The 23,286-nt window shown below is 44.9% G+C and overlaps 2 protein-coding genes across 2 annotated transcripts in view; both read right to left on the minus strand.

The window, feature by feature from the left end:
* STOX2 (storkhead box 2) overlaps positions 1-9,423 on the minus strand; it is a 143,212-nt gene extending 133,789 nt beyond the window's left edge. The window contains exon 1 of the mRNA XM_038136488.1: positions 9,336-9,423. The gene's annotated coding sequence lies outside the window, so the exon portion shown is untranslated. The remainder of the gene's footprint in view (positions 1-9,335) is intronic.
* LOC119700835 lies at positions 1,590-9,904 on the minus strand. Its single transcript, XM_038136493.1, has one exon. It carries the CDS (start codon positions 9,706-9,708, stop codon positions 9,085-9,087), a length of 624 nt encoding a protein of 207 aa, XP_037992421.1. The 5' UTR covers positions 9,709-9,904; the 3' UTR covers positions 1,590-9,084.
* Positions 9,905-23,286: the final 13,382 nt, after the last annotated feature.

Below are 23,286 nucleotides of genomic sequence, written 5' to 3' on the forward strand. Positions count from 1 at the left end.
GACTTCAGCCAGAGCATCTCAACAGCACCCTCAGATTTAGCAATGTGTACATGTTTCCCTGAGCAGAGACGGTGGAGACAAAGGAGGCCCTTCAGGGAAACTCAAAGAAAACACTCGGCTTTCTCTTAATGCCAGGTATTGTTATTTCATCTGTCAGTGAAAAGGGAACTTGTTTGGGCATAGCCCAAACAGCCATAGCCCATATAGCCCTGCAATATGCACAAGCAGGAGAGCAAACATTCAATGCCAGTCTGCCAGACTGGGAGTCAAGGGCATGGTCCAGTTCTACACACACTGAAGGCTGGAAGGCTCAAGGGCAGGCTAAGGACTACTGGTACCCAAAAACCACAATATGAATCCTTTGAGTAAAACTCCCCTGAAAGAAAAGCAATTAAAAAAAAAAAAAAAAGAAACAAACAAACAAAAAAAAAAAAACACCCTCCCAAAAAACCCAACTCCTACCCCCAAAACTACAAAAAAAGCCCCACCAAACATACAGAAGTTCACTGCAGCATCACATGGAGCTTACAGAACTTCAGTTACTTCTTTAGAACTCAAACACAAGAAATTAACAGGCAATGATAAACCTTATTTATGTCGAGTTGATCTCTTTGTAAAAGGACATAAATAATAAACTGCGTGCCCTGCTACTGGCACAGTGGCAGGATTCTGTAACCTCATGCACCCAAGGATACTGTTAACACAAGGTAAGTAGACATGATATATTTATCAGGCCATTAAGCCTTTTTCCCAATGACCTAGAGAAAGGCTGCTGCATCCAGAAATCTATCTCTTCCATATTCTTCACATATAGAAATGTATCCATTGATATTATGACCAGAGTGGAAAATACAACTATAATCTGAAAAAGTTAATATTAATTTTTCTTCTTTAGCTAAAAGTTCTGCTATACTTGTGATAGGGCTTTTTAAAGAAAAAAAAAATTTAAAAAAAGGAAATACTCATTTTATAGCCCCCCAATAATACCTGAGACTCTGCTGCCAAATCTCAAATACACTGGCAGCACCCAGCTTGTTCTAATGCTAATAATACATTGCAAGTTTTACAGCTCCAGCGAAGACACAGTCCTTGCAGTTTCACTCCCTCCCAGGAGCCTCTGAACACCCAGTGAGAGAAGACATTGCAGCACATGCAACTGCAAAGCAGCTGATAAGCAGGAGTTACTGGAGCTGCAGTTACTGGTGAGGATGGACACAGCAATGCAACTGCCCTGCTACCAGTGCAGGGGAACAGACACTTGCTCAGCCACAGACCAGCCCCAGCACATATCTTTATTCCCCATCTGCTGGCAACAGAAGGAGGAATCAGCCTGCCTTGTGGCCAGCCCAGTCCTGGAGGCCACTGTGGTTTAGGCCACGTAATTGTGAAAGCCATTGGGTCACCATCCAAGAGCCCATTCTGCTCTCTCAGAGGGATTCCCCATACTGGGGCCAGCAATGGGTCCTTCAGCATTCTCATCCTCCTCTAAAGACATGCGTGAGCCAGCATTTGTACCCTCTGAAGCACTAACAGTTACCAAAAATTGCTTTAAAACTAAAGCTTCTGGAATATACCCAAACCAAAAAAAACCAAATTTGGAGTTGTTTTTCAGAGCTTAAGTGAATTGATTTGTACTTCTAAAAGAGCAATCTTGATCCACCTGCACGTCTCCTTATCAGTTATCTGATGGTGGAATTCAAGGTTAAGCTAAAAGGATGCTGTATTTTACTCCAGCTTCTGCCATTTTGATACCCCATCCCGTCTGCACGTGCAAGAACAACAAAGTCTCATGTTACATGGATTAGAATTCCATCCAGCTCCAGAAAATACACTACAGAAGTCATTAGTCTGTGCATTAATTTAGTGCACAGAATACTAACTTGCTTTCAAAAGAAAACCAAATGCAGCTTAATAAGTGTTGATAGTAATATTATACCATTGCTTTTCTGTTACAGGAAAAAAAAATGCAACTAGAAGAACCCCTATTCAGATTCAGGGTAGTTATTGACTTTTGAATGTATGCTCAAATGCTACTGTGGCTCAGAACAGGACCCCTGAACAGAACAGTTTAAAAAGGAGGCGTGAAGACCTGCTCAAATATCAACATGAAAACACTTTGTTTCATCAAAATGCATGTGTTTGTACCTTCTTTACATTCAGGTACTTCTCATCATGGGTCTCAGGTGAAATCCCAAGTCCTAAATAGAGGGATCAAGTACAGCAGACAGAAGAAAGCATGTTTACATATTAGGTGAAGGGATTTTATTCCAAGAATGTAATAGCCTTAAAAATCTTTCCAGATCTGGCCCACCCAGGGAGCAGTTTCAATATCGGAAACCAGAGACTGCAATAACATTCCCAGCAGTCAACATCATTAGAAAATAATCAAAATATTTATGTTTTTGTATTTAAAACAAAGAAGAAAAAGTTTGGAGATAGCTTGAATTTTCAGAACCCTGTTAAATTTCTGTTATTGCAGAAAACTATTAAGAAGTTCCTTCCATCCTCACATTTCACAGCCTCAGTTTCTGCAGAGGAAACCACCATCTGGTTGTAGTTTTTATTTTCTCCGAACACTTTAGGCTTTCCTTGATGACTAAAAGAAAAGAGAAGCCTGCCTATCATGTTTGCCATAGCCAAAGGAAGGAGCGATGTTGCTTGGGAGGCAGCTTTTGATGCCAGGAGTTTGGAGGACACTCAATCCACCTGGGTTATGCCTTTTCTGCTACACTCTACAAAAGAGCATCTAAAATGCAGACAAGAATGTGGTAATGCTTTGGCACATCCTGTTGGGGGACAAGCTGTGATTCTCCTGGCCTGCAGAAAGGAGGAGAGATTTACCATCCAAAATCATGGCCTGAGGAAACAGCACCAGAATTGCTGGGAGAGAGTGCCAACTTTGTTATCACTGCCTTTACAAAAGAGCTGAAACAAAAACCTGCCAGTCAAGCCCAGGGACAGCAGTGTTTTCAGACACAGATGACCCTTCCTAGAGCCCTTCTCTGTGCACTAAATGCACATTTCTCCAGGCTCGGGGGCTGGAGCACCTCTCTCATAGAGACAGACTGAGAAGACTCTGGGAAGGCCTTCCAGTACCTAAAGGAGGCCTGCAAGGGAGCTTGGAGAAGACTTTTTACAAGGGCATGTGATAGGGCAAGGGAAATGGCCTTAAACTGAAAGAGAGAAGGTTCAGCATAGATACTAGGACAAAATTCTTTACTGTGAGGGTGGTGAGTTGCTGCAACAGGTTGTCAAAAGAAGCTGTGGGTGCCCCATCCCTTGAAGCACTTAAAGCCAGGTTGGATGGAGCTCTGAGCAACCTGGTCTGCTAGAAGGTTCCCTGGCCATGGCACGGGGGGTGGAATGAGATTATTGTTAAGGTCCCTTCCAACCCAAGCCATTCTATGAATCAAAACTCATTTAAAGCAAAATTTTAAACTGTGGCAACACGCACGGTCTGTGCTTTGTCAACTAAAATCATTACACTTTGATAAGTAAAGTATTTAACAACACGCCTCTCATTAGCAAATTACAAAGATGGACAAAAGGGGAAACACAACTGAGTTTTCATGCCACAAAGTGGTAAAAATGAGTGGGCAGGATGGAGCTGCCTGTGACTAGCAGCTCCATAGTTATCCATTGCACAGCCCCTGGACACCTCATTCACCTCAGTCTTCTTAAATCCAAAAATGACTATGTAAAATAGAACAGTGGGACAGATGGAAAGGTGATTTAGTGACTGGTCTGGTGGCACATGATGCTGGCAGCCCAGGAGCCCCCTTAAGTGCTGGGAATAACACCTGACAAGGGCTTCATTCAGTGCACACCCATGTGCTGCTCCCTGGAAAAGACAAGGGCCCTTTGAGGAAGGGAATGAGGAGCATTTAATTAAAGACCAGACCCTCATGCACAAACAAAGAGATGGAGAGAGTGAGAGATCTCTTGCTTTGTCAAAGCCCCATGGCCAAGGGCTGCTCTCGGCCACCACAGCTCCCTTACAGCATTGCTTTTCACACAGAGCATGCACTTAACTGGCAAGGCTGGATGACTTATCTGCCACCGGAAAAGATGCTCTGCTATACAATGGCGCTCTTTGTGGGGAGGAAGGAGGTGGGGAGACACTACTAGCTAGCTATTAACCTTATAAATCCTTCCCTTGAGTTGCACAATGAATACCACAGATCTGTGTATTTGACTTTGCTTGTTCAAGAGAAGCTGCTTTGAGTGAAAAAATGAAATTAAAGAGGCCATATCTTTCCTTCCCTTGTGTTTTTTACTTTCACAACACATTTCTGATGACTAGCACTAGCCTCGCAGGCCATCCACAGTTTTCTTTAAAGAGCAGAAAGCAATTCTGACTCTAAGACTTCATTCCCACAACACAAGCACAAACCACATACTGAGAAATCAGGCACTTTATATGCAGTCCATACTCATTTAGCTCTTGTCTCTGTCTCCCCAGCCTCTGAAAGCTGCTTTTACAAATTACATTAAAGGCCCAACCCAACACTTGTGAGCAGTGAAGTTCTTTACTCAGAGTTGGGAGTAAATTCATAAGCACTTCAGCCTGGCCATAAGCTTAAGTTTACCCTTTACTTTCAGGCTGCAGCAACCACCTTACAGATATAAAAAGTGCTTAGTGAATCTCTAACTGGCTCTAGGTTGGAGTGGTAGAGAAGGAGAAAAAAAAATTTGTTGTTTAAATCCACTGAATTTCCCATGGTAGGAATACAATCCCATGTCAGGCATACAAAAGGTGTAGCTGAGTGTATGGTAAAGTCATTGGAGGTTTTATTACTGATGCTCCCTCACTGAAAAGAAATTTTCATTATATGAAGGAGATAATCAGGAGAAAAAAATTAATGATTTATAAATGTCTACAGATTCATAACATTTTATGTCCAGCAGTCTACACTTCACCATAATCATCCACTAATGACTGCAAGACTTATTGTGAAAATTACCGAACCTAAAACTGGTGGGGTGTTAATTTAATTTTTTGGTGGCACGAGAGGATATGGCAGGGAGAGAAAAGAAAGGGAGCACTTAGCTCCAACTCCCAGCGTGGCAAAAGAAGTTTCCCCCCTACGCCTGGCCAAGCAGGAACAATGCACAACAGCCTGGCCCTGCCGACTTTGCTGAATTATAACTCCTGCTAGTTAGTTTAATTACTGCACAAACATTTCTTAAAAACTCCATCTGAACATCAGCTTCTAATTGGAGAAATTGCTCTGGGCATGGCCAAAGGGTTATTATAAAGTTTGGTCACTTCTTTTCAAGCAATCTTTACAGAAGGGCATGGCCCTTCTGCGAAGCATATGAAAACCTCTCAAAGATGCCCATTGTCCGTGACACAGATATCAAGAGCAAGAGACACAGAAGGAAGTCTCATCTGGGAACACAAAAGGCGATGAAGACATGAAAATGAGGTGGAACATCCTACCACACTGACAACACCTAGCACAGAAGAGCTGAAATTAAAAAAAAAAAAAACAGCTCTCAGAATGACAAATATTTGTGAGTGCAAATAGAAGGTGTGTCAAAAAAAAAGAAATCTTATTAAAATACTAACGCTCATTAAAGACTTAAGTTGCAAAAGTCTTGCAAAGTTACAAGAGAGCTTCCGAAGACAATGAATTTCATCACTGGACCTATAGATTTGCATAAAGCTTCCCTGACCCCCTAAATCAACATATTAAGCAAGTGCTGGTTTGGGGATTCTGTTTATTCAAAGACTACTTATGTTTCCCAAAGTTTCCCATCTGCCAACTTAAAAACCTCGATACACCCAACAATTTCCTAATATCCAAATAACTTTGATCACTGCAAAACTGGTAACTGAGCAAGCTTTTATGGCATAATCATTTAGTTCAAGAAAACTGCCAGAGGAGTAAGTTTAAAAGTCACATATGAATCACTTCATCTGCCATACCCTCCAGCCCTAAGATGTCAGCGCTATAAGCAAATTTCTCATGTGCTTCATATTCCTGCTGTATTTAATTCTCAGGTCTAATTTCATAATTCAAATCTTCAAAGACTGGAATCTCTTGTGGATTTTAATCCATTCACTTTGTGGCTCAGGTACACCTGCACTGAGCACAATAGGACTGTCCAGCCCCTGCTAACTACATGCATACTTTCATGAACTTTTCTTTATCAAGACTTAAAGGTGGGAAGACTATTCAGCAGCCTCTCCTGGTTTACATTTTACAATTCCAACTGCAGAAAATATGCTCTGCATACTAGAGATTTAGCATTCCCTCTTCCTCACCAGATGTATCTTCCTCCAGTTATTATCTCTGCAGCCACCACAACCCACCAGAGCCAAGGCACTTGACCACAATGTAAGAGAAATACCAGCAACATCAGCAGAGGTTTGAAAGTCAGGCTGCAGTTGTGATTTCTGGGTCATGTTAGCACTTAACATAATACAGGGGAAGTGTTGTCCAAGGCTCTCTACTACCTGTGCATGGAGGCTGTGCAGCTGAGGAGACCTTTCTGTCCCTTGTCCCATGCTAGACAGCAACAGGAGGCTGGGATGCTGCCCCACACCCACCCTGGTCATCCAGCTACTCCATCCCAGCTGGACTCCAGGGGCAGGTGAGGCAGAAATTGCCCCCACCTGTCTGCAAAGAGAGAGCCAGCTGAGAAATGAGACAAGAACTAACCCAACAACTTATCACAGCATTGTCCAGGTATTCCAATGGCCCTGGGGTGCAGAGAAAGACCCTCTGGTCAGTTCCCCCATACACCCCCCCACTGCCCGGGCATGGCAATCCCTACTCCCCCCAAAGCATGGGGACAACCAGCTAGACTCAGACCAAGAGAAAACAACAATGTCACCTTCATCAAAAACACTGTGCCACTTTTCCCCCTTGACCCTACCAGTTATTTATTAACAGGAGTAAAATATTACTATTCTGCAACTCCCAGCAGGCAGGTTTTCCTATCAGCCTAAGATACCAACCACATTTTTTAAGGCTGAAAAGCACTGGAACTTTTTCTTTCTGTCTATGTGTTGTTTGCTGCTTTAATGAAACAAAGTAGATAATAAAGTGTGAGAGAGTTCTTCAATAAGTCACAGCCACTTACACATTAGCTACCTAATTATGCTGAAAATACAATTACATGCATTTAAGCAGATGCTCATGCCCACAGGCCAAGCCCATTATTTTGACAATTCTTTAACTTTACAGTAAGTGCAAGTTGAATCTACTTAGATACAAGACCAGAATTATCAGTCTGGGAGTGGAAAAAAAAAAAAAAAAACAGCGGAAAAAAAAAAAGTCAATCAGTTCCTTCCATCATATTTAGCACAGCTAAGGCACTACACAACAGGCAAGACTCCAACAGGTCCCTGCTCTTCTTTCATAGCCTTTAATCAAATGCTGAGAGGCATTTGCTATTTTTAAAGCCAAATGAAAAGCTCTGGCTCCAATCTTTTGTAAATTTCCAGCAAAGATAACCCCCCAAAGGAATGCATATTATTTGCACACCAGTGAGCTTACTTATTAACGTGAACTTCCAGCAAAAGTTTTGTTTCCATATTTTAAGATAGGCCACAAAGACCTGTTTACATTCCTCGGGTGGCTTTAGTAAAGTCAAGGTCAGAATGCACCTTTCCACAGCCCTCCTGGGCAGCAGGCTGAGGAATGTCACCCAATGAGCAAGGCCCAGGAACACCCCAAAAATCGAACACTGACCCTGATACTCCATCAGGTGACAGGGCCAGTACAAAAGCTCTTCATCCTCCATCCAACTGCAGCCAAAAAGCTCAGATGAGCTAGGCTGAGCAGCTAGCACTAATCACTGTCCACCCTCTTCCCTTCTCCAGATTGTGGTGGACTACACAAACTTTTCTATCACCAGAACAGGATTAACCACCCGCTCTGCAGCACTGTCTTGTCATCTGAGGTTCAAAGGAAAATTTGCTATTATGAGGAAAAAAGGTCCATCAGTTCACTTCTAACAGGACAACTTGTCTTGACCTTCCCCCTCAGCACAGAAAAAAAATGCTAATATTCAAGTAAGTCTGATGGAGAAATAGTGAGTGACAGACAAGTGTCTGACAACTCTGCAAGAGACAAGACTGCTAATAACTAGAAATTATATGAGTCAGTATTGCTTGTTCGAAAGGACAAAGCAGCTAAAAACATCCAAAAGCCAGATTAAAAACAGGAAACTGGGAAACCTCGAATATTTATGTTCCATTCTTTTCAGGAACCTTACTCAGCTAATTTTTTTTTTAAAGAAATGCATGGAAGCATCCTGTTTTAAGGGTCTGAAACTCCCAGCAGAGAGAGGGCATCTCTAGCTTTGTGACCTGTTCATTGTGCCTGCTGCATAGGACATAGATGATACAAATTGTACACAAGGAAAAGACAGTTTGCCTCACCATCACTGCAGCAGCCATGGCAAGTAATTAAGCCACCAATAAACCAGATTCTCACCATTTTCCTTCTCTCTACAAGAGAAGCTGCACGTTTCAAGCTGTGATGAATGTTGAGTTGCCTTAAATCTTAAGGAAAACTTCTGCTCTGTCGTTCTTCGCAGCTCTCCAGCATACGCACTAAATAGCCACAGCTTTATATCTTAGCGTTTGGAGGTGGTGGTGGAGGGGTTGGGTTGGTTTTTTTCATGCCAGAGTAAGTGCTGAAACATTTTTGCTCTCCATGCTAGGATTTTTTTCGTTTCCCAGAGAAAATTCAGGATGAGGTGTGCTTTGTCCTACGCCACTGCTCACTGATGGGATCCCTTAGGGAATCACACTGTAACTTGAAACTCCAGCCCACTACGGCACAACAGCCTTGTCGTTTATAGCCTCAAAAGCCACCTGCCTTGCACCGCAAAAAACCACGTTACTCATCTCCTACTGCTGCTTCTCGCTAGGAAAGACACCTTCACAGCAACGCTGGCATGCTAGTTCGATACAGCACGTAGAGCCGAATATAAAGTAAAATATCGTTTCAGCACACCTAGAAATAATAAACAAAACTTTTAACTCCCGAGCCAAGCAGCCCCGGGCACACGCTGCGGGCATTTCATCCTGCAGGGGCTATATTCCAACTCTTCCAGTTGATGTTTTCACCCTCGCCCGCTGAAGGGAACGGGGGAACGCGCCTCTCCCACCGACCGCACAGCCGTGGCGGGCAGCTCTCCCGGAGCCGCATCCCCGAAATGCCACCGCTCCCATCCCGGCTCACCCACTTTTGGGAGCTGAAACCCCGCGGCGGGGAGGGCTCCCCTTTCCTCCCCCGCCCCCTGACCCCGCCGGGCACCTGCGGCGGGTGCCCCGGGGCAGCTCGGCGGGGCCGGCCCGGCCCGGCGGCACCTACCCAGGCACTTGATGTGGAAGCCGCTGGGGGGCTTGAGGGAGCGGCGCGCCCAGCCCTGCCGCAGCACCTCCAGGTGCTCCTCCTTGCCCTGCACCAGCAGCACCTGCTCGTCGATCCAGCCCAGGAAGAAGGTCTCGGCCACCGCCGCCGTGGCCCGCCGGTCCCAGAAGTGCTGCATGTTCTCCCGCTTGAAGTCCGCGAAGATCTCGTAGCCGATGCGGTGGCGGCCCAGCTCCGCCGCCGGCCCCGCACGGGCACCGGCCCCGGCGCCGCCGGCACCGTCGCCCCCCGGCCGCCCCCCGGCCGCGGCGTCCAGGACGATGGCCAGGGAGTGCGGGGCGATCTGCAGGCACTTCTCCACCCTGCGCGGCATGGCCGCTCACCGCCCGCCGCCGGGCACGGGCACGGGCACAGACATAGCTCCCCGCGGCCGCGCTGCCTCCCGCGGCCGGCTGTCCGCGCTCCGCGCCGCTCCGCCCCCGCCGCGGCCCGGCCCGGCCCGGCCCGCTCCGCCCCCGGCACACCCCCGGCGCGGTCCGGTGCCGCGGGCGAGGCGGGGACGGGATCCCGCCGCTTTCGGTCCCGCAGCGGCTGGCGGCCGCTGTCTCCCGGCCGGGAAGTCCGCACGCCCTGCAACCCAGCGTTCCCCGCCTCACGCTTCCCTGTCCCAGCACGGGAGCACCATCCCCAGAAAGTAAACGAGCCCGGTCACTGTCCCGCCAGGTAGTTTAGGCTTCCCGGCACCATCACCCCCCTCCCCACCTTCGGGAGACCCTCATCCTTCCCTTCCACGAGTGAAGCATTCCCTAGCCGCAGCCAGATTATCCCAGCCAGTCTGATAATAGCTTATGGTTTTGTTTCTTGCAGTGGCTACCCGTGTGTAAGTAACATACACAGTGAGCAGCACTGACCCTGCCATGTCCAAACGCCGCTCTCTTCACTCGGTGTAGTCCTGATTCACTTTGTGTCTTAGTGGTACTGAAATATGGAGTAAGTGTGAGGTTCATTCCTAGCTTCTGTAGCTTTTTTCCAGAAATTCAATATTTTGCATCCTCTGCATTCTGGATCGCCAGCTGCCTGTGAGGCTCAAGGGAGAGCTCAGCAAAACTGAGCAAGGTGCAAGCAGAGCAGGAGGGGTCCTTGCTGGCAGTGCAAGGCTGGCAGCTGGGTTGTGGCTCAAGGTGTCAGTTGGCTGGTGAGCTGCAGGTGCCGGCAGCAAGGTGCTGGTCACGCTTGTGAGAGGGCAGATTTAGGAATTTCACTCCTATCTTCTGTAGGAACCCTCAAACCCACAGCAAAACTGAGTCTCAGTTCTGAAAAGATTCTTGAGTTTCTGAATGGTCTGTAGCTGCTGGGCTCCTTGGTGGTGTGTGAAATGTGGGTGGCCCCAGCAGCAACTCTCACCTTGCCCCAGGGAGCAGAGCTCTGTGGCGCTTGGGCCATGGGCAGTGAAGCATGAGAATGCACCAAAAAGACAAATGACACAAAGAAGAAATCTACTGTAGAGAAGCAGGGGCAAGAGTGGAGGCAGAAGAGAGATGAGTGAGAGGAGGGAGCAGGCAGCAGCCGCTCTGCCAGGCAGCAGTGTGAGAGCTGCTACAGCCGCAACACTCCATGCTGTGCACAAACTAAAATGTTTTACCTGTTGCTTCTGAGTTCACGCACATCAATATCCCTTGACATATTTGGCCCCTTAAACTATCAGCCTTTTCGTTGTAATCTCATTCAAATCCTCTGCCCCTTGCCAGCTGGCTTCATCCAATTCCTTCTCAGGGATTCATTCTGTGATGTCACTGTACTGTGGAAGGTCCAATTTACCAGTGTCACAAAGAGTTTTGTGAGGAAACAAGTTGTATGAAACCCACATTTCAAAAGGGGAAATCAGAGGTTAAATAAATGATCCAGAAACACTGTGAGTCCTTTTGAGCCAGGAGCAGAGTATTAATACTCAGTTTGCAGGTCTCTGTCTCCATCCCTTCCCAAGTCTCCAGCACAGCAAGATCTCAAGAGGCCCCTCACCACAGCCAGGAATAATTTTAATGTTGCTGCTGTCAGGATTTCAAAAGAGCTTTTTTATTAAGCTTTGCAAGAGGACCCCCCTGGCTCCCTCATTGTCCTCCAAAATGCTTCCCAAAGTTCAACTGAACCACTGGTTGTCTGTTGAAAGACCTAGTTTTAGTGTGTTGAAACTACTGTCATGATCTTGTCATATTCATGTTATTCTTACCTTGTGCCTTCCTCCTCTGCATTATATCAGCCTTTTATCTTGCCCATCATCCTTGCATTTCAGTTCTCTGGGCAGGGCTCACCTTTGTGTAGCTTTTATGTGGAGCGCATCACATTGACATCTCAACTGCTGAGCAGAGTCACCAGGTAACTTCAGGGCTCGGATGAGTTTTCATTTTTATTCCTACCTGCAGAACAAAGGAGGGAAATTAAGCCCTTTAACTGTTTTTAGTCTTTTACACCAGATCCATCCTGAATACTTAGATGTGGAGCCCCACACTTTGCCTACAGCCCCCAAATCCCCAGTGCTAGCCAAATCTGTGATCCTTCTGCTGCCTCTGACAGAAGCACATGTTCAGTGTGGCTTGCCCGTCAGCCTTTGGCTGTGGCGTCAGCGTAGCTCTCTCCATTAGCTGAGCTCCTTTTCCCTTCAATACTGCCTTCTGAAGCAATTGGTGTGGTGAAACGTGCCACTCTGTCATCTTCCTCCTGCTTGCACCAGTGTCTGTGGGCTGTCACCTCTTACCTCCTGTAAAGGCTAGTCCCCAGCCTGCTAGTCCTCTCCACCCCACTTTCAACACCTTTTCCTTCCCGCCACTTCAGGCCTCTGTGCTCACAGGCTGGACCTCCCTCCTCCCTTCCTCCTTCCCTCCCATCCTTCCTCTCCTCTTCAGCATGCTGCCCCTCTCTGCTTCTTGCACACATGTAGTGTCACACACAAGTGTGTGATGACGAGGCAATGAAAGAGGGCAGGCAATTATTTTTCCAACACTTGTCAGATGAAGCTGTGGCACAAACCAAAATACACTGCGTGCTAGGGTTAGGGGCTGTCCCCACAGAAGCCAGTGCCAGGACTGCTTAAGCAAGATCTTGGGGGCCTGGTTAAGAAATGCCCAGGGCCAAGGGATAGGCTGTGGACAACAAATATGTCACTGAGTAAACTGTTCATCATTCATTACTTCCCTTTTTTTCCCATCTCCTTATTGAGCCAAACATTTTCTATCCTCAGAATTTGGGGTGTTTGGTTTATTTTTGTTTATTTGCTTTTTTTGCTTGTGGGTTTGGTGTTGAGTAGCATCTCTTCCCTTTTCATTCACTCACTTCAGGGCACTTGTTCCAAGATATCAGCATCTATAGCCAGACTAAAGCCCATCTGGTATTTCCCAGTAGAAATATAAGAGAGAAGACAGCTTACAATCTTCTTATGGCCAAATTATGAAAGCAGGTGAAGTGGAACTCCCAAGTGCCTCTGAAGTGTTTGGAAAGGCAGAAGTTTATGTTACTACCAGGACAAAACTCCTGAAGATTTAGACATGTCTCTTTGAAATGCTCTCTTAGTGGTGCTGGAGGTCTGCAGCAAATGATGTAGTCCATTCTGGGTGGGAGCAGAAGGCCAAACAAACCTGACAGAGCTGTGTTCTCTGGCTGTCTGTACCGACCCATAGCTCAGGAGTGGCATTTCTGTCTGCTGCAAACATTGCCTCATTAAAAAATTCCTGGGAAAAGGGTATGCCCCCAGAATTCATCCAAGGCCACAGGATGGAAAAGCAAGGCTGAGGTGGAATACATAGTTATTGTGTGCCCCTGCATTGTACATAATAAGGCAAGGTACAGAATTTCCACAGCCTATGCAGTGTGTCAGCAAGTGATCTGCTTCAGATGCAGTACTCAGGCAGTAGGTCAGCAAGTGCCTTCCAGGAGAGGTTTTTAAAGACTATTTCCTATCAGAAAATTATTTTCAAATTTCTCTAGTCATTTTATACAAGTAGAAATGGTACCTTCCCTCCCACTGTCCATCCAGTGTTGTCACCTGTCAAGATAGTCCTGGATACTTCCCAGCCCAGTCGTCTCATTTCCGGGAAGAAGCTTCTCTTATCATTGTGTGTAGTTGTGATATTTTCTTCTCCTGAGAAGCTGAAGGGCCTCAGCTTCAAGTGTAAACAATTTGTTACCTGCTACTGTGGAATGCAGCAGGTGCTTTCTCGATTGGTCAGTGTAGGATGTTTCTACTCAGTGGCCAGTCAAGGAGGCAGCAGCTCTCGGACTCTCTGGGAGTCACAGGACTTTGTTATTCATTCTTTTCTATTCCTGTCTCACCTTCAGATAATTATTTTCTCTCTGTTCTTTGTAATATAGTTATAGTGTGGTCTTTTTTAATGTAATATATATCCTAATATAATAAACCAGCCTTCTAAAATGGAGTCAAGATCTCTCCTTCCCTTCACCAAGCCCTGACTGCCCAGAAGACCCACGGTAATAAATGGTGACCCCAGACGTAGCAATAAGGTGTTTGAAGTGTGTTTGGCACAAAACTGCCAGCTACAGGATGGTCTTTTAAGATATTTCTGGCAGGATATTTTTTTTAACAGACCTGCATGTATTTCCATGTGGAAGGAGGACTGAAGCTTGAGACTCACACTGGTGGTGCAGTCGCACAGCTCAGTGCAACTGCTGCTGTCAGAAACGGCATTGACCGCAGCCCGAATGAGACCAGAGCATGCAGACCTCAATAATAAATTTTGGGAAGTGTTACGCCCTTCTCCTGCCCCATTTGAGACTTACATGAGCCTGGTTAGACTTTCCTGGACATGGAGTCAATATAAACTGGGTCTGGCTTTGCTGCTGCAGGTGTGCAGGAGAAAGGCCAGCAGCAGGTCTGCTGGTAACACACGGGCTGGATGCTGCTCTTCTTGTCATACTGTGAGAAAAACCAGGAGCAATCTTAGAAGAGTGAATGCTCTAAAAGAGCAGATCGTGAACAGTGGTGGGGACTTGCACCTAAGGAAAGCAAAATCATGGAAGGGGCATACTAGTAGTTGCTCCTTAAAACTCTTCTCAGAAATGTGGCATCTTTTTTAGGTAACTGCAGCTCTACATTCACCTAGTTTGCATCACTTGATGACACTTATTTGCCACTAAGAACTTTTAAAACAATACCATGTTTAGCTTCACCCTTTTGTTTTGGTAACCAGTTTTTGCAACACAGGGATAATAATACTTCTCACATTTGTGAAGTCTCTTGAGTCCCTGGCTATTAAAAATCAGGGATGGCTGTCTCACTGTCTCTGCTCTGTTAGGGGCCAAGTACTTCTGTGCTCAGTCCTGTCCTGCCATCCTCCATCAAAAAACCCTGCTCAGAAATCCTTGCTCAGAGTTCCCAGTGAAGTCAATGGGAGTTTCCTGGTGAAGAGTGATGAGCTGGGTCCAAACTAAACACCCAACTAATAAACAGAGCAGGAAATAGCTGACTGCATCACTTTTAAGCTCTGTGCTTTTACCTGACTCAGACATGCTGGCATCAAGAAGGATCCTGGGGCCAGGATGCGACCCAAGGGAGGACAGGAGATTCCAGGTTATGGGCAGGCGTGTCTATCTTCTTCCTCAGGAAAATCTTTGGCAACAGTGTTAAACCTTTGCAGCTAGGTGAGTGCTGCTTGCATAGGTGAGCTGGTAGGTAGGCTATTATCTATTGTCTGCTTAACAATAGCCTACACATACTGGGGAAGTTACAACTGACTAGGAGGAAAATCACTTCCCAGCAGACACTGAAAACAAATTCCCACTTTACTCACAATACAGAGTACAGGTTTCTCACATTGAAACTCAGGTGCCTATGTTTAGACATGTAAATAACACAGCACTAAAACACCTGGATTGGAAAACCCTTTCATTTATTTATGTATGAATTTGCAAAGAGGGAAACAAGACTTGCAGATGTTTTTGAAGAAGAAAAAAAAAAAAAGAAAAAAAGAAAAAAAAGGTGTACAGCTGACAACAGCAGTGTGGGTTAAAGGGGCCAGAATAGATTTTCTGCCCAGGAAATTCTTGACTCTAAAATAATAGAGGCAAGAGAAGGGTATGCTTATATGTTGACTTTCTAAATTTTTTTCTAGAGATTTTTTTAATATGCCTTCCTACCTATATTTGTCTCTTACCTGCTATGGTATTGATGATTGCTTTTGGCCAGATTACAGTCAGACACTAAGGTGGGAGCTTAGGTGATGTATTTGACCAAGACAGGATTTATTTCAAACTCTGCAATTGTACTCTACTGAAGCCATAAAGGACTCAATACTTGGAGGAAACATACAATTTTAATTATGGAAATTGCACACCAGTTTGCCTTCAAAAATATGTGCTTGTCATGTTGCCTTGGAAGAACTACTGAAACATTGAGGCAGCTCAGGCACTTACATGCAAAAAGAACTAGGGTTTGTTTTTATGATTCCCCTACCAGTAATAGAAAGAGCTTGTGAATGAAATGGCCATTAATTTTCATGAGTGCTTTGGAAGAGAGAGCAGTAAAATCTATTTCTCCACCATTTTTCATATTTCCTTTTACAGCCTGTGGCCTGAGCCAGCCTAGCAAAGGCATGTGGTTGATCCCTGGCAGATCTCATATTGCCAAATTAACAATGCCGAAGTCAGACCAAGGAGATCAGAAGTTCTTCCCCAGCCTTGGCATTTTAATCTGAAATTTCTCTGCTTTGAATAGAATGCTTTCCTCCTACAGTCCCTTCCCTTGTAGTGCAAGACAAGTCCTGTAGGTGCTGGGGGTAGTGCAAAACTTCACTCAGGATAACAAAATTCCAATGAGATACCTATACCCTAACAGTATGCAAATGTAAATGGCATACATAGGCAAAGTGAGATAAAGGAAAATCCTTGTTCATGTTAACACGCACAGCCAAGAGCTCCAACCCACACTGGCTCAATTTTCCCGTAGGAAGCCCATTAGACTGTGGGCCAAAATGGAGAATGATGACCTGTGACTCCACACTTTCATTTGGGAAGTACATTTTGTGCCTAAGAAAGAAAGCAAGGTAGGCAGAGTTGACCATTTCTAAATGCTGCTCTTACAATGCTCACCTGGGGTAAAAAAGAAATTTAAAATGGGATTCTGTACCACAAGGCATCCTGCAGGCAGGCTGAGCAGCACATAGGGTGAGAGAACCAGAGCTGGGCATGGCTTTGTAAGCAGCCTTTGCTCTGCCCTGGTGACAAGCTGTGGGTGACAAGTAGACATTGATCTGAGCTGAACAGCTCTGATGTGAGCTTGAAAAGGGTAGGAATACCACGTCTCTAACTCAAACTGCAGCTATAAAGAACTGCATTGTTGGGAACCATACAGTCCATCCCTCAGGCAGGGGTGAGGGACTTTCACTGGTGCCCACTGTCATGGGGGGAGCTGGCACAAGGTGCTTGAAGGACAAGTTGGTCCATGTTGGCTTCTCTGAGAATCCCATGGTGGCACAAACATGGGGAGGCTTTCCCAGATCACAGGGTGGGAAAGCTCTACGGTCATTTAACTTGCCAATTTTTGGGTGGCAGCTTCTCCTTTCTGACTGGGCAAAGGGAAAGCGACCGGTGTTGCTGGTTTCAGGGAAAAGCTCTTTGAGATTTTGCCCTGCTCTTCAGACAGACAGGCAGATACCCATACTGATACGCTGCACAGGGATACAATGTATCAAGATACAAGGAGGCTCTACCTGTGCCACAACATTCTTGCTCTTCCTGCTTGGAAGCACAGGCCAAATGATGGGCTCGTTCTCTGTACCCAGCCTGTGACATTTTCCCACTTTCTGTGTACTGATCCACCAACCTTGACCAAGTTCAGAAAATGTGACCCAGGCTGTAAGCCTCCCTCTGGGCCTCCCTAAACCAAGGGCTTGTATTTCCCACCCACAGAGCTTTGCAGGAAGAGAATTTCTACAATCAGGCATAGGAAAATGCCTGTGAGAAGCAGAACTAACCCCTACCACAGTCTTTGCAGGTAGGGAAAGGCTGGAGGCAGCAAAGAATATTGGATAACATGCCCACCTTGGGTTTTGATTCTCTTCTCTTCTTGCTGCTTCTCCAGCCACTGCCAACCCACCTGCATGCTTTTAACTCATCTATGCATTTTCTTGATCAGGGTACCAATTCAATTTTTGGTGTTTCCTCACTTGATACCAATGACTCTGGGAAGGGACAAAGTATCCCTGAGAAATAAATTACCATCATGGCTTTTTTTTTTCTCCTCTTTTTCCTTTACAGAAATTTCTTATTCAGATTGCTCTATTCAACAACCTCAATTCTCTTTTGACTTCAGGCCTTAAGTTGCTTGCTCTTGATGAACTAGTTCAGTCAAAGCCATGCTTGGTTCACAAATATAAGAGCAACAGGCACATTACAGCTGCCTACAATAAACAACTATTACTTTTAAAAACAGACCAATAGCCATTACACTGTGCTGTGAAACATTCCCTTTTGCTCTTTTAACTGGTGAAGGATGGTGGAATAGCCCAGCAAATGCTCATGTGCACAGGGAGGGAGGTAACAGATCCTTCTCCAACAGGACCTGCCACAGCTCTTCCAGCACTGGTTTTGTGCCTGTCGGGTGAGTGCCTAGAACTGGCACACACTCAGGTTATGGTGTCAGCCAGCCATCAGCTAGCTTCTTCACTCCTCCATCATTTTCATTTCACTCAGAGCAAAGGGACAAATGTGAATGCTGACGGGCTAGATGCTCACCTTCAGGTCCCCTTCGGCAACAAGGAATTGGTGAAAGGGGTGGTGGGGTGGATGTAAGAGAATTTATTCCTGGTTTAATAGCCCTTCATTATAACTAAGCCTTTTGCATAAACAGCAATTTGGCTCCCATCTCCTGAACATTGCTCCCTTGTATTAGGCCTTCTGTAATGGCTGCAATTACAGTTGCAAGCTCTACTTTTATTTTATGGGAGCCGAGGTAAACCTGCCCAGTGTCCCAAGTGTTGATCCTCAAGTACAGCCATGTCTGTGAGGCAGTGTCTCCATGCAGCAGGATCTAATAATGGGTGAGTCACAGCAGAGACCTGCCAGTTTCCTCACTAGCCCTGCCTGCTCTCAGGACTGATCTCTCTTGCAGGTAATTTTAAGCAGCTACCATGCTATTCTCCTGCCTCTTCTCTTTGCCTTGGCTTGCCAAGATTAGACAGTTTAACTGATGACCCCAGTTGTCATCAATCTCAATACTGAGAGCACCAAGATAATACAGGCACTTCTCTGTGAAGACAGGCATTTATGAACTATTTGTGAAACCATTTTAGCTAAAGAAGACAGACAGCTCTATTTTGTGCCTAATATTGTCTGACAGGTGTGGACACACCCTGGGATGACTTTCTTGTCATCCTGACTAGAAGGTCAAGAGTCTAGGTTTGACAGAGAGTTGCCTTTGGCACTCCAACAAAAAATGAAAACACAGCAGCATCCAGAAAAAAAAAAAACCAAAAAAAACAACAAACCCCTTTATAAACCAGATGTGCCAGATTTAACATTTCCCAGACCTTAATTCCTTTTAAATTTCGTAGCTCCTCTTTGAAGATTATCCATGGACCCAACACCAGGCTAAACAAGAAAGTTTAGCTTTTGTTCTTCTATTATCCATTATCAATTTACTGTTTTAAATATCCCAGGGATGGTGGGCAGCGTCTTTCTTCTCTCCTCTCTCCTCTCTCCTCTCCCCTCCCTCCATTTTCATGCTTTGCCTAGGAACCTCTATGCAACACCATCATGCATTTCCCTGCCATTCCCAGAATGCAGCTGAGATCCACTGTGGAAGAAGAGAGCAGGGGCTGACCTCAATCACCACAGCAGTGCTATGGTTCTGGGGAGAGATCTCAGTTGGATCCACCAGGATAAGAAGGTTGAGTCCAGAAAGGAAAGTTCACCAAAAGCTCAAGAGCTCAATAGTGGGACCATAAGACATATCAGGTAAGCTCTCCTGGGTTATTTCTTTGACAATGCACGCTTCAGCAACTAAATCTGAGCCCACTCCATTGGTAAATGTCAGACCCAGGAGAAAATACAGTTTCCTGCTAAGGTAATAAAGATGAGGCCTATAAATGAATTTTGTCTTGGTTTTGAAATGAGGTTCCCTGCTTGTATAAAAATGGACACATTACTGCTTCATATTTGTGCTGAAGAGAGTTACATGTTAGTAGCCAAGAATCAGATAATTTCTTTGCAAGGAAGAGGTGTTAATTAGTAGTTTTTAACATGGGTTTTATGGGAAAAGCTTTGCTAGGGTATGCATTAAATTTAGAAAAAAACTCCTTAGGCTTTTCCTTCTGTTTGCCATAGGAAATGCTGCAAGTTACAGACCCCAACAGCCACCTTTTGTACTAGCTGCTTCCACACACTGAAAGGGCACATTCAGAGATGCTGCAGCAACCAGCTGTGGTCAACCCATACTTGACTTTTTGACCCTTTTTGAGGCCAACCCAGTGCTGCTTTCAAAGGCTGGATGGTTTCCAGGAGGATCACACCAACCCAGGCAATGGAAGGGGAGAAGGGGAGAGGAAATCTTAGGGTTTCCTTGCTTCCTTTTTAGCTCACACTAACTCATTGTACAAAACACTTGAGGCAGTGTACCTGGAAAGACCCTTGTGGAGACCAGAGCTGGAGATAACCCTGCTCTTACTGGCTGGTGGCTGTGGCAATCCTGCTTCAGCAGGTGCCGCTGGATGGTACTGTACGGACGGGAGCAGGAACAGTTGGGTTTGCTGCTAATCTGAGCCTCAGCAGCTTTTGTTTTCAAAGTTGATCTTTTGGACATGCAGAGCAATGTGCATGAAGTCCATGGCCATCTATCGGGCTCAGGCAGAGAGCACTGTGTCTTGCCCTTCATCCTCAGCTGGGGGTAGCCTTGGGGGAAATCTGAAAGCAAAAAAGGGTACAGCTGACAGCAGAACATCATCGGGACCCCCGGCAGGCCCTGAAAACCAAGGATGGAAGAAGTTCATTTGAGAATGTCCTGGCAGACCCACTGCTCCACCAGTGCTGGTTTAGGTGGTCCTAGGAGTTTGGCTTCCATTCATTAACTTCCTCTTCTCCATCACCAAAGGGAGGTGGCATCCAGTCCAGGGTAAAGAGGGGATGGCTGGATCAGCCCTCTTCTTTAGGCTTCTTCAGGCTCCAAAGCAGGCAAGAGTACTTCACAGTCAGGGGTCATCACTACTCCTGGTCTACAGTTTCTCAGGATTCCTTGCCTATTCCTCTTTCCATGGCCTGTTGGGTTTTTCTTTCATGCTGTTTAACCATTACAGACACCAGCATTCAATTTTTCCCTGCATTAATCTTTCAGTGAAACCAATCTTCTTTCCAGCCTTTGCAGATGGGGTAGAGGAAACTCCAAGAGATCCTAATTGTGGTTTTCAGGAGACAGTCATTGGTTTTACAGCCTAAGAAGGCAGGTTACTTCCAGTAGAGTCATGCAGCAGAGTTCAAACAGGCTGCATTTGTAGATCTCCTCAAATGGATAAAGTAATAAAACATCAAATTAATTTACCTAGAAATAGGACAGCAATCACAAGCCAAAGTTCACCACAACGATTTGCATTACAGTAACAAACACAAAGTTTAATCATAGCTGTACATCTCTATTTCCCTTCAGAAAACACTATGCCCTCTGCTCATCAGGGATAGCTCATAACTGATCATGCATGTAACTAATGCTGGTTTTCCTCTAGCAGTGAAATTCCAGAAAAATCCCATGTGCTCTGCTCAGCAGTGCATGCTTCATCTCATGGAGTAATTGTGGCACAAAGAACATTGTGTCAGTTCCCCCCAGGTGCAAATGGGCACAGCTCCTTTCCAGTCAGTGGAGCAATATCAGGTTGCTCCTGCAAAAAGCATGACCTCCTTAGGGAAAAATAACCAGAAATTAGAAAAACATTTCTGTTAAAATTAGCTGGTGTACACAGTAGTACATGGCTGAGGAGATAAGAGCATTCCTCTTTCACTACCCAAAAACTCCTTCACTGACTTCATTCAGTGTTCTTATCAGCATCCCTTTGTTCCTGGGTTATAAGAGTACTTGAACGAAAAGTTTCTCAAGTCCAAATCCACTCTACGTGATGAGTATCTTTGAGGTCATAAATTAATGCAAGCAATTGTTAGTTAGCCACATGAAAGTCTTCAGTGGAAGAGCAGTGACCCTAAGAGAGAGGGAGATTTTACTAAAGATAACTTTTGTCTGACCTCTCTGCAACCTCCTAGCCAGGCAAATATCTTATAAACATCTTATCTTATAAGGTGGTTTTGTAGTAGGTAGAGAAGAATTAGCATTTTTTCCTGTTAGGAAGAGGCTGGTGCTTGAAACCTGGACTAAAATAACTTTGCTTTATAACTTCCTAATGTTGGTGCACAGAGAAACCATTGTATGGAAAACCAAATAGGGAGCTTTTTGATATCTTTAAGTACATTTCTGTTTTTCTTCCCTCTGTAATTACCACATATGTTTTGATATTTATCGTTACAAGTGTTTCCACAGCCACTTGTAGACTATTCTAAGAAAGCAATCCATTACTGAGCACATATGTCCCAGCACCAAGCTTCAGGAGATGCTGAGGTGGGATTCTTCGATGTCAGTTACAGAACAGAGGATGTATATATCTATATATCTGTATCTGTACCTATGTGCTTTTGCCAGGCTTACAGCTGGTGACTCTGGAGGGACAAAGTACTGGCTGCTGTAAGGCAGGTCCATGCTTTTGTTTACTTCAGGGCTGGAGCAGGGACTTGGAATGCCCCTGGCTAAGGGTGCAAGACAGCCACCCCCACCTCTACTGCTCCTGAAAACAGGTGCCAAGAAGATTTCTATTATGGCATTGGAAGAAAAATCAGACTAAGTCCATCCCAAGCTGCAGGCTATTGGAATGTCTTGTGTGTGGGACAGGAACTGAAATATAAGGGGTTTTACCCTCTTTTAGGTATTCATTGTTGTTTTACTGGAATTTATTTATTTCACTGGCATACAGAGGTATGAGTACATATACATGTATGCATGTATAAAAGCTACATAATGAGAACCAACTGGATTCAACATATTTCAGCTAATTACTTATTAAAATAGTTTGGGAAATGAGTAGTTTAAATACTGGTTAGCAAAAAAAAATCAAGGAAAAAAATTACAAGCTCAAGATTTATCCTTACCTACTCTAAAGTATTAAAAACCCCATGGTAATTGCTAAAGAGTACAGAAAAGTTAAACTTTTGTATGCAAATTTATTTATGTGGGGAAAGTATGTGCATGTTCCGGAGTAAAAATACTGTTGGAGGAGGGACAGTTAGACTTCTAGAAAGATTAACTGAAGCATCAGCCTTAAGGTCAGGTCTGAACATCCCAATGGAATCAGATACTACTTCGTAGCAACTTCAAAAAGAAGGCATAAAGTGTCACCTACGAGTTTTAATTTACTTTCCAGGGGTAAATTTCTGACTCTCAGATTTTCCCATCCCACTGGCAAATTGAGACAATGGTAACCAACATGCATAGTTAACATAGTTTTGCATTGATACAACACATCCTACAAGAATGGCCACACAAACTTGATTGCTTTGCATAGTAACGTGCTCCTCAGCAAGTTATACAGAGATCTGCCATCGAAAATTTGACATAATTTTCTTGAAAATAACTTGAATAAAATGTTTACATTTTGTTCAAGTGAGAGAATTAATATTGTCTTGAATAAATCTTTGGGTATGTTACACTTTTATTCAAACACATAAATGCCAGGGTTTACTTCTCCAACACTTGCCATCTCTTTGGCAGAAGAATACCGAGACATGTAGAGTTCTAGTTTCCTAAAATCTTGTTCATTCCTCTTATTATTTGCAACATTTATTCCTTACCTACCCCAAATTAAAACTGAGCTTCACAAAGGCTGCTGTCCCCACACCTGATCCTGCTGCACTGCTCAGT

Source organism: Motacilla alba, chromosome 4 (genome assembly GCF_015832195.1).
Source record: "Motacilla alba alba isolate MOTALB_02 chromosome 4, Motacilla_alba_V1.0_pri, whole genome shotgun sequence".
In the NCBI taxonomy this organism is placed as follows: Eukaryota; Metazoa; Chordata; class Aves; order Passeriformes; family Motacillidae; genus Motacilla; species Motacilla alba.

Coding starts and splice junctions, on each gene's coding strand:
- LOC119700835 (XM_038136493.1), bottom strand. CDS start 9,708: ATGCCGCGCAGGGTGGAGAAGTGCCTGCAGATCGCCCCGCACTCCCTG.